Here is a 12,382-nt window from a genome sequence, read left to right on the forward strand (position 1 = left end):
GATTTAATGCATGTTCACATGCTGTAGAAAATAATCTTGTTTTCAATAGGAAAGACAACTGCCAAGCCTTTCAACCAGTCTTTATTTAAACAACACAGTCCAGAAAAAGGTCAAAATAATGAATGCATATGAGAACACAACGTGATAGCCAGGGGCAAATCTCTCAGTCAGCCTTGTATTTGGCAAGTCAGAATAGTTCAGCCTAGTACCTGTTACATGCACTGAAGCCACAGAATTAAAGTAAAAAGTTAAATATATTCCTACTATACCTCAGCGTGCTGTCCATCTGACGTAAAAATATGAGTAACAGTCATTTCATTCTTTGTTAAAGTTCCAGTTTTATCTGAACAAATCACATTGCAACAGCCTGAAAGAACCAATTAAGTTAACGTTTGTAAGACAGTCTTGCTAGCCACAATATGCTTCACACCAAGAAAAAAAACTTAATCTAGTTTCCAAATGCTCTAAAACTTTGAGATCAGATGAACCTCTCTAACACCTATCTACATATAGCTGATCACTTTCCACATGAGCTTTTAAAATTTCTTACTCTCCTCAAGAGTACAAGTATGCCAAAAAACAAAACAAAGAAACAAAACAAAACAAAACACTGCAATGCTGGTGGTTACAACTGGACTGTAAAAGATCTATTCATTTTTTTTAACAATGGCAATTATCACTTAAACTGAATCAAAGAATTCACACCAGATCATTCAAAGCTATGTACAAACAAAGTCAGGATGCAGCCAAAAACAATCTTCCAAAGTGTTTCTATGCTTTCCCATTTACTGTTACTGACTGTAAACTATTTTAATGAAGTCTTAACCGAGCTTGTGTGAAAAGAAAGGCTGAGAGCTTCTATGGCACCAAAAGCTACACATTTTCTCTAAAATATCAGTAATGATCAGTTATTACTTTTATTTAATGTCATTAATCTTAATACTCTCCCTGACTTAAATTTTTAAAGCATCATATCAAAGTTGCATTAGTATCTTCCTTGAATTTTAAATTAATTTGCTGCAAATAGGAATGCTTAAGATGTAGATTTTTTTTAAAAATGTTTGATCAATCATACACACTTCGCTTACATTATAACATCTTGACAAAAAGATAAATACAGCCTTGCAGTATTAATGTTCTGTACTTCCCAAGCACTGGAGGCAGTTGAATTCAAAGTAGCTCATCTTCAAATACATGCATAATTATTAACATTTAAACACATGCGCAACTCTCTAATGTTTTATATATCCGCAAGGAGACAAGTATATACCGTATTTACTCAGATAAAATAACCCAGAATACAAGATGACTTCCCAATACTTAGATACTATATATGGAAAATGTATATTTTCAGCACAGCATCGACTCACCCCAACACCACACCTGCTCCAGACTCGCCTGCAGCTGCTCTTTGCTGCCACCACTTTCTTGCTGGGCAGCCTGAAGGCAGCAGCCCAGCACAGGCACCAGGCAGTTGCAGCATGAAGAGCCCAGCAGCAGCGATGGGAAGGGACCGCTTTTCTCCTGTGCTGAGCAACAGCTTCTGTCTGGTGCACAGCTGCTGATGTTGCTAAGCCTCAGTGGGCAAGTCTGAAGCAGGTGCAGGTGGGGTGGATTGGTGCTGTGCACACAGGTCCCTACCAGTACCATGGGGCTGGGGCCAATGGCAGCAGCAGCTGGAAGGAGTTGCTACCTGGGCTGCCTAGAAAGGCAGTCCAGCCACAGAGCCACCCTAACTCCACTGCATGCCCAGAGGGTGGCAGGACACACCACTGCCAGATAGTGCCTGGGCCAGGCAGGACTGAGGGGCCTGTTGCGGGCCAGATCCAGTCCATGGGCGTATCTTCCCCACCCCTGTTCTAGACTGACTACTGAGTCCCACTGGGTAGAGTGGTTTTCTTAAAATCTTTACCAGCCTATAGAGAAGCCTCTGGCAACCCCATAAGATTGGGCCCCTAATATAGTCCATGGTCTGTTGTGACCTATTTATAAAACTCTGAAAAAGGTTACATGAATATATGGTCTCAAACAGTATATAATTAGAAGTTATAATCCCTATCGCATAATGATATCTTTGAGCTTTAACATACCCTAAATTAAAGCTATCTTTATATATAGGATAAGATACATAGTAGTGCCCAGTCCCCCTCAGTGGGGGATAGTGCCGTATCTTATTTTTTAAAATAAAACATATGGTAGTTACAACATAAGTTGGTTTGTTTAATAACATCTTTTAAAAAGATTTTAAATGATTAAATTTAAAAAATCTGATTTAAATAAAAAAAATCTGATTTTTTTTAATTGTTGATTTTTATCCACCTTACCCGCAGCCCTTCACCCTCCTCCTCCCTGCTTAATGTCAGGCCCCGCTCTCCCTGAGCGAATGGAAGTGTGGGGTAAATCTGAAAAGTACGACCTTGAAATAAACATACCTGCAGAAACTGCGTATCAGCAAATATGTATACAGAAATTTTCATTTTATCTTTTTGAAACTGCAAGTTTTAACACAGCTACCCCATAAAAACACTTTTAAGCAGCACTTTTCTGCCTATTTATATGTGGTACAAACTATGCACATTAGTCCAAAGCCAAAAGGCTCAGAATTACCACATAGTTCGCTAGGATGGGTCCCAGCAGAGTCAATAGTCCTTCAAGCCATGGTGACCCACCCCAGCACCACTCAGTATGTGCATGTATTCCAGATACTTCCCACAAAGGATCCATGTATTAATTAGTGCACTCTTCCCCCACCACCAAACTAGAACCAAGCATTCTTATCACAAGTCCTGGGATCCTCCAAAAATGTATATGCAGATGAGGCTCAAGGCAACCTGGTCTGGCTCTACCTCATCATACGCAACCAACTGAGAAAGAGGGGTGACAAAGGGATTCTGGGTGAACTGTTTAAGACCCCCATTTGGTGATGTCTACCAAACATTTAATTGGAAATGGGAGAGAAAGGCACAGCTCAGCAGTGGGAGTGAACAGGAAGTTGAAATGTATTCAAATGTAGTGGCTCACTAAAACATGAAATAATTGGCACTGAGGGGGATTGGACACTTTCATATATCTTATTCATATGGGATTTCCTTGTGGTATGGTTCCATTTGTATGTTTGCCCAATGTGGACCACAGTCATGCTCAGTGTTGGCTGCATTTAATCAGCTTCATAGGTGGTTTCTATTACTGAGCACATGCTGCTACTGGCAGCAGTTTAATGATATGTCATATATTTAATGAGGTTATCTTTCATGCAAATATATGACAAGGGACTTCCTCCCCAATGCAGTTGGGGAGAGGGGAGGGGGAACTCATCTTGTATTTCGGTAAATACTGTATTTTTTTTTTTAATGCTATAGACCACACAATGTGTATAGTATAACTGCATTTTTCTTATACCAATAAACTTAAAAGCTCTTTGCAGTCATCTCAATGCTATTCCTAAACACATGCAAGACTGCTAAGGTTTAAAAGCATTCATTTATTTAATTCAACAAAACTGCAAGCTTATGCAAAACTAAAAAGGTTATAATCAATGAATAATAAAATTCTTCTAGGTACCTCTTCATCGATGAAATTATATTACTGCTAGCATGGACTTACTATTGGCCATTAATTTCTTGTAAAAATGATTCAATTTAAGAGAAACTTGTTTAAAGTATTACCAAAGTCCTGAAAAAACCTTGGCTAATGAAGCAGATCTTCAACAGACTTAAAATTATTGTTAAAATCATCACATTCATATCAACATCTCTACGATTGGTTCTAGTCATACCTAAAGTTTCAACAATTGGTAGCTTTTTTACAATAGCCCTTTTCTTGACCATTCGCATCACACCAAGGGCCAATGTGACAGTTACCACAATTGGTAGTCCTTCCGGGATTGCCGCTACAGCCAAGCTGTAATAAAACAGTGTAAATATTTTTTCTTAGAATTCCATATACTGGTTATAAATGCATCATTACAAAATTGTTATAAATGAAAAATGTTCCATTAGTAAATTAATGTCAAAGAGTAAGTGGCTGCTACTTTGTTCTAGGTAAATATTTAATTTGAGAGCATTCTGAGGAGGGTAGCTAACACACCCGGGTTTAAGAACTGGAGATTTAGACATCTGAATTCAGATGCACATCAATGTTTAAATCAAAATGGCAGCAAGTATAAGGGGAAGATCAGCTTTAAATCTGATCCTGTTCATTTTAGTGCTTTGAGCCTTACCTAACTGAATCATAATTATGCAAAGCAAACTGGATTACCAAGTAATAAGGCTTTCAATACATCAAATTTCTATGTAATTGTATACATACATGATGATGCAGACCATATCACAGCCATTGCTGTCATCTTGAGATTAAAGGTATGACACTACCCTACATGACTATCCTACATGAAATGGAATAACTGATAGTGTGATATAACAGAGTATAAACCAGACATGAGAGCAGATATGACCATACATTCATGGGTACATATTCCAGTGATACATAAATCTTCATTTAGTCATGATCTATGTTGTTTAAAAGGTCACCTTTTGTACTTTACATGCACAGTCCAACCAAGTGATAAGTTGAGACATTTCTTAAATCTGGAGAACCCTCTCCTATGGAATTCATTCCCCTCCACTACTCTGCAGAAGGAACAGTGAACTTTGACAAAATTCAAGGCCCATCTATTTACTCAAATCTGTGTCTGTGGCCACCCACTCCAAGAAGCGGATTCTTCTTTTGCTTAAATGGTTATATTGGAGGGAACACAAACTTCTGGTTATTACCATATTTTCTCCCATACCACATATGCCCAAAATAAATACATTCCTTGTTTTTCAGAGTAGAACGTAGAAAAATAAAAGATTTTTCCAAAGTCATAGCTGACAGGATAACAGAGTATGTCCTTCTGGAAATTTTGAGCATCTAGAAATCCAGGGGACAGTCTGAGTGAGGCAAAAGAAACTTCCTGGTGTAGCAGGGCAACAAGGCTAGGCTCCAAACCCTTGGAAAGGCAGTAGCAAGACTGTTACCCATTTACTATAAATACTTCTTTGTAAATTACTGTAAATAATCAAGTGTTGTTTCCACACAATAGGCCTACTACAGACTGCATGCAGCAGCTCACTCGCACGCAGCCAGTTCAGTGGCCAAGAGAGAGCCCCTCCTATTTACAGCCCCTGGGGGAAGTTGCCATAAGTCAATGTCTGCCTACTCTATTTAACCTTGCTTCCCCAGCAAAGAAAAAGCAGTTTCTCTTCTAAATTTTGGAGGGCTGATGAGGGGTGGGGTGGGGAAATGCATGTGGTATGTGAGTAAATACAGTACAAGTGTTAGCCATGTTTAGTTTGCAGAGATCAAGACCTAGATGAATGTTAAGACAAACAGAAAGGACATACCATTTTGTCATTATAAACAGAAGCAAGTAAATAATCATTCTTGTGTCAGAGTAGAATGTCTCTCCAATTAAATTCAAGTTCTTTACTTAAAGAATTGTACCAAAACTGACTTAAAAACATAGCCTGTGCAATATACATACGCACTGTAACACAACTAATTTTCAAGTTTGTTTTAAGTTTACAAAATAGTAAGATAAATCTCACCTCACACCAATAGTAAACATATCAAGAATATGCTTTCCTTGCAGCCAACCAACCAGCATAATAATGCCTATAAACAAACCAGAAACAATGGTGTCTTTTCATATAAATAAAAAATCAAGGACTTCAAAATGATCAAACATTAAGCAAATCCAAGCCTGCAAATACTGCTCTGTATTACAATGCACTAAACTGTGCTTCTGGAACACCAGAGCCTTGATTCCTTGACCAATGAGGCATAGACTCAAGGAAGTTACAGCATAGAAGAGGGGCAGGCAATTATTTCGGGCAGAGGGCCGCTTACTGAGTTTTGGCAAGCCACTGAGGGCCACATGACAGGCAGGCCAGGGAAGATAAATATTAATGTTCTAAAATTTTTAGGGGCCCTGCAGGCTGGATAGAATGGCCTGACGGGCCGCATCTGACCCCCAGGCCGCATTTTGCCCACCCCTGGCATAGAAAGTTTTGGCTGGAGATGAGGAGGAACTTTCTGATTATGAGGGTGGTCAAACATTGGAACAGGTTATCTAGAGAAATTATGGAATCACCATCCTCGGAGGTTTAAGAGAATGTTGGGCAGACACTTGGCTGCGATGGTTTAGTAAGGGATGATCTTGCCTTGAGCAAGGGGCTGGACTAGATAACCATGTGGAGGTCCCTTTTAGCCCCACTTTCCTATAATACTGTAGGGTCTATTAGCATGGCATTATGCTTCAAGGGTGGAATAAGATCACCTCCATGTAAACCACAAAGCAGCACTGGCACGGAGACTCTCACTTATACTCGCATCATACTTTAAAAAAAGGTAAGATTTAAAAAAAGAGAGGAAAGTGAGAATAAAAAGGATGTTGGAAGAGACCTGTAGCAAATATGAAGAAAAACCCCAGCGTCTTAGTGACCTTCAACTAATATTGATCTAAGCCCATTAAGCAGTGACCAATAGTTTCTTCTTTTAAATCACCATTCTTCTAATGCCAATATTATTCTTAATTTTGATTTACGTAAAGTGTCATCAGGAGTGAACTCTGAATGTGACTAAAAAGTCCAAATGCAAATATGTTTTCTTACCTATTATGCCAAAGGAGTATAAAGAAAGCTGTTTTCCTAAAAGGTCCATGCTCTTCTGCAAAGGTGTCTTTGGAGCCTTAGTAAAAGATCAGAGCACAGGGTAAAAAGTGAGTAACTTGCATAAAAGTGTTACTGCAGTACAGTACATATTGTATCATTACATTTCTAAAACATGAAAATACAAGAGAAACAGTCAACGCTTATATATCCAAACAGCAGCGTTATCAGATACATTTCATTTGCAGAAGGAATAATGCACATTGCACTATCTCGTTACATTCCTCCATTTTTGGAGACAGCTTCAGACTTTCTAGGAGTCTGTCACTGGACTGAGGAACTTCACAGCACTCCATCTACACCAAATAAGCTACTTATCCTAAGCATTCATAAGTAGGCAAAGTCTATCAGAAACTCTGAGGTTCCTGAAAAGAGAAAAAAAATGTGGCTTTGGATAACAGAAGGATAAATGCCATTTTCAAACCTTAAATGCACATCAAACTCCTAAGAAGCCATCTTGTACTTCCCAACAGGAATTTGCTAGAGATTAGAAGTGGCTTTTTCTTAGAAAAGAACTCGACACCCAACCAAAAAAAGCCCACAAAAGCACACTAAAACAAGCAAACAACCTCACACACTACTTACACAATTAACTTCTGTTGAAAGCAATTTACAAACCACAAGAAAACAGTCAGGAAAGTGAATTCTTGTATTAGGCTCACAAAGGCTTATCTGGACGGTAATACAAGACACTGCCCTAATTAACACATTACTTTGGGGAAGCAACTAAACGTCAAAACACCTACAACTGGCTGAAGATACAGCGATAAGACTTTGAGAGGGTGAGAAAACAGATTACTATCTCTGAAAGCAAAAAAGATGGGGACCAGTGAGTCTCCCATGTAAGCCTTAATTACCAATTGCTCATACAAAATGAACAAAGAATAAATTTATAAAGAACCCCAACTTCTCATAAAATGAAAGTCAGTCATCAAAACTGACTGCCTCCCTAATTAGTCAGAGAACAGACAGATTAAGAAATGGAACACCTTCTGAAGTGATGTTATTCTACCCTGAATCCAGCAACTCTTGGGAATTCCAGTGTCAATAATCTGGCCACGTACACCACTAGAGATCACTCTTATTTTCCTCACTAATGAAGACACACCTTTTAGTATCTATGAAAACAAGCCTCAATGTCTCATAGTGTAGATGGCAGCCTACATTCATGAGCGACTCACAGGCTGTTCCTGAACTAATGCCAGCACTGGTGGGCAAGACTGCTATTCAGAAATATTGCTATGCTCACTCTTGGAATGACAAGGAACACTGAGCTTGTTCTTGAGCTTCTGCCTCAACATTTAAACTGTTTCAGTGCTCAGCTTTGGCAATGAAGACATTAGTGATGACCAGGGATCTGGGTTTTCTATTTGCCACAGAAAAACATGGATTTTCTCCTTTAAAGAGTAAAATGTGGGAAATCACAAGTTTCCCCTTGCAGGCTGACAACACTAAAGCCTGCAAGGGGTTCTGGGGAATGGGAGGAGGATGATCAGAGGCTGCAGGCACCATGTGCATGTGCACATGCAGCACAGTGGAGAGCAACTCCCCACAGACAAGTCTATTTGGGAGGGGACAAGGGTGATGTGGGGAGTGGGAGGGGCATAAGTCACAGTGGGGTGGGGCATGTGTCCCCCAGATTTTTGAACCCACAGCCGAGACTCAACCCAGTAGGCAGGACCTGGCAAGGGGGGGCAGAGCAGGGTGGCAAAACTTGTTGGCGCCACCGCTGGGACCCCATGCCAGCTGTGCTGCCAGCAGTGCAAGGGGGGAGGGAGAGAAGAGTAACGGGTGCTGGCTGCAGCTCTACCCTGGAGGGGAAGTGGGGTTGAGGGCAGCACAGGCAGCCTGAGGGGAACAGCAGCAGCTGGGCCATGGTGGCAGGGTAGAGCTGCAACCTGGACTGCAAGTGGCTGGAGGTGGGAGGAGGCAAGGTCAGCATGACCCCCCCTTTCCCCTCCAGTCCATAACTCCTCACACTGCTGGCAGCATGGCTGTTGTGTGGGTTCCAGTGGCGGTGGCAACAGGTCTCACTACCTCACTCTACCCCATGGAGGTCCCCAGGGGGAAAGCAGCAGAGTGGGAAGCCCCAAGCCCACTGCAGGCACCCAAAAGATTCTCAAAATTTTTTAAAGGAGTTTAGTGAAATACTCACACCGTTAAATACAACCATTATTTTGTCCACTAAAATTATGGAAGCTTCATAGGGATCTCTCTTGATGGAAAAATACTTACATTAACAAAATAAAAAGAAAACTAGGCTTTAAGTATTAATACTTACTTCTTCTGCTTGCATCATTTTGAAAACCTCTCCAAACTCAGAGTTTTCTCCTGTTCCAATAACTATTCCCTATAAAAGTAATTTTAAAAGAATCATTCCCATTTGAGTTATTACTTTAGTATTAATTATGTTTCTTGAATAGTTGTCAACAATCTATTAACCAAACAGTGAAGAGCTAGGTTTTTTCTTAAAGCATTTCACATATCCTGAATTATATATTAGAAGCACTCTCCAAGGCTCTTGCACATTCTCCAGACATATTTACAGACTTCAGATAATATTTCTAAGAGTATAAGTTATTCTACCACCTATTGCATCAGTAAACCATATTATTTTTCCTTTGGATCCAGCAACTGAAAAACTACCACAAAAGTTCTGCTTCTGTAAATCAGAGCGCAAAAGACTTCCAGGACAATAAAAGGTCATACCCTTGAAGTGCTGATGTACAGATATGCAACTTAAATGGATGTACAAATACATTTATGATCTTAAAGCAAATCTAGTTTCTGCTCCTTTACAAATAACTATGGTATTCAGTCTAATTTTCTCTATCAATATGATTTTACCTTTGCTTTTCCACATCTAACCAATGTTCCCATAAAAGCAATATTGCTCCTTGAGGTAAGGTCTCCATTGGTCGCAGCTGGCTGAGGTGATGTACATTTAGAGCATGGAGCAGTCTCCCCTGTCAGACTAGATTCATCAACAGAAAGATCCACAGCCTGTGAAAACAAAATACACACATTAGTAAAAGGCTTTGTCTTCTGGTACTCTTTTCAGTTCTTGGAAATCTGTGTTATAATATTCCTCTTCCCTCTTTTTAAAAGTAAATTGACAGGATAATGAAATTACATGTCAACCAAACATGCATCCAGAATCTATGAAGTGAAAACAAATTTCATGTACAAGCAGCTGAATACAAGCACACTGCAGCAACGCAGAAAATAAGTGCAGAATTCCTTGAGATCTTAGGTACTAAGCCAAAGAAAAGACAGCAAGAAAGGAAGAAAAGCAGTAGAAAAGCATATATTGTAATAATCTTGGAACGCTATGGTGGCACAATAGTGACTATATTTAAGATTCCAAATGGGTCCCTCAAAATTTACTTTTATTTTTGTATTGTTGATAGTTTCTCTGTGGCAGTCCACCTAAAGGAAGGCTGAAACTGTGATCAATTCAAACAAACCAAGGAAAGGGAAAAGTTAGGATTACAAATACATTTACATACTACAATCCTTTCAACTCTGCCCTGTGGCTCAGTTCTTCAGAGCTGGCTGAACAACGAAACCGGCAATAGTTCTACACCCCTAAAATGCTGTTTCATACTTAATGTCCTGACCAGGAGAATATTAGGTCACTGCCAAGTCATAAAGTGGACTTGTTGGGCAAGAGAACCTTTCATCTATATAGTTCTGTCTACTTTTTATTCTTTTAAGCAGCAAAGCTACCCAGAAACATGTCTGGGGAAAAAGGTGAAGAACTAGCAAGGGAAATAAGTCACAGTTAAAAAAAGAAAGATACTGTGTAGCCAAATTAAAAAGTATTATAGAAATATTATTTGAAGGGACTACCCAATTTAACTTCCAATAAAATCTTTTCATTAACTTTAATGGGTACTATGTAGAATATTATTCTGTAAATGAACCAGAAGTCCAAATCAAAATTCCACCCTCTACAGTCTTCTGTATTTAATGATTCTGTAAATGGTTATTTATTAAAATAAGAAATCCATGAACTCCAATCTAGTCACCTTGAACTTATAGGAACTTTTCCTGAAGGTAGTTGTCTATCTCCAAGTCTCTCCGAAACAATGTGGCTTTCAGAGATTCTTTCTTTATTTCATATGGCTTTAGGAGCAAAAGCTAAACTGAGATTAAACATGGATCAATTACATGGCACTCTAGAGAAGCAGCATTATGGTAGATCACTGCAGTTCAGGTATTTCAGTCTTTTAAAATGGTGAGGTATTTCAATTTTGGTGTACTGATTTCTTTATCAGTGCCAGACAGCAAAATGAATATAGCTCACTAGACCAAAAATAATTTAGTCAATATTAAAAAGAGAATAGTACCTTTACTAAAGTGCTTTCTGATCAGTCAATTCCCTTTATTTCCTGCTATTTTCTCAAATAGTTACCAGGGCAATACCCATTTTTAAAAGTTGGTGCTATATCAAATAAGGAAAATGGACATTTGTCAAACACTGCAATCAATCTTTCAATCATAATCAATAAAATCCATTTAGAATTTAACATCTAAAGAAAGCTCTGTATTTTTATACCAATTGTATATTTCTTAACTATAGACTGAGGCATTGAAACAGCCTTGCTGCTCAGCCTTTAAAATGAAACTCTGAAACTAGTTGTGGTGAACATCATCTTAGCTGACAACATAATATTTTGATTTTTTACACCCACAGGCTACTCATTTTATTTGTATATTAGAAATGGTGGACAAAGTTTCCAACATTGCGTCTTGAAAAATGAGTTTATACACACATGCTGAGGGAGTCAGTTCTGTAAAGAAGTTTCCTGTACATACACTCAGTGTTGCTAGACAAACACCGTTTAATTCCCATTTGTGTAGTTTTCTAGCAGTGTCACCCAGCTCTAGATACGCAAAACCATGAAATCTTTTGTAACGACAGTTCCAATCCCCTTTCCCCACCCCTCCACTCCTTAGTACTAGAACTATAAAAGTTCCTAAAACTTATCCTTAATTCTGATAACTTAAAAACAATACAGTAAACTACATGAGCAATTACAAAAAAGAAAGTATCCATAACCATTTGTGTACACAATCAAGAAACTAGATTTTATTCTAGGATCCTTTTTACATACTGCATCCTTCTACAGATCACTATATTCAATACTTAAAATTTACTTAAAATAGGATTACATTGTATACTTTGCATAATTTGTTCTTTTCAGTTTTAGGATACTGCAGAAATCTCAAGTGTTCCAATCTTGGAAAAGAATTCTTTAAGATACTATTAAACAGATGTGCATTTATACATACTTTTAAATTAATATAAGTAGCTATATTGCTATACAGATGAACACTACCATAAGCAGAATGACAAGTCTTCTCAGAGTTTTACAATAAAGTAGCCCGTTACAGTGCTGACCACCAATGTAAGTTTCTCCAAGAGAAAAGCGAAAAGCACTGCCGCTGGCTGAAAGTTAAAACCATAAGCCCCTTACTGGATTAGAACACAGAAAGACAGAATTTTCTCTTCTGTAAAAGAGAATTTGCTAATAGCCAAGTAATAAGCAAACTGGACCATGGATTAAGCTTAATCTTACACAGCATTCTCAGTTTTTACCAGTTTTCACTAATAAATTCCCTAGGGGTTTTTTTGAAGTCATTCAGTTTTACACCCGATTTTCAGT

The 12,382-nt window shown here is 38.6% G+C and overlaps 1 protein-coding gene across 3 annotated transcripts in view; it reads right to left on the minus strand.

The window, feature by feature from the left end:
* The window catches only part of ATP2C1 (ATPase secretory pathway Ca2+ transporting 1), an 80,670-nt gene that overhangs the window by 19,803 nt on the left and 48,485 nt on the right, over positions 1-12,382 (minus strand). For all 3 annotated transcript variants that reach the window (XM_090046390.1, XM_090046391.1, XM_090046389.1), the window contains 6 exons: positions 9,558-9,713; positions 8,992-9,060; positions 6,654-6,729; positions 5,589-5,655; positions 3,776-3,900; positions 270-367 (listed from right to left, as the gene is read on the minus strand). In XM_090046390.1, the coding sequence (XP_089902516.1) occupies positions 270-367; positions 3,776-3,900; positions 5,589-5,655; positions 6,654-6,729; positions 8,992-9,060; positions 9,558-9,713 (591 nt within the window). The remainder of the gene's footprint in view (positions 1-269; positions 368-3,775; positions 3,901-5,588; positions 5,656-6,653; positions 6,730-8,991; positions 9,061-9,557; positions 9,714-12,382) is intronic.

The sequence above is a fragment of the Crocodylus siamensis genome, chromosome 5, assembly GCF_052110815.1.
Source record: "Crocodylus siamensis isolate JL-2025a chromosome 5, ASM5211081v1, whole genome shotgun sequence".
NCBI classification, from domain to species: Eukaryota; Metazoa; Chordata; order Crocodylia; family Crocodylidae; genus Crocodylus; species Crocodylus siamensis.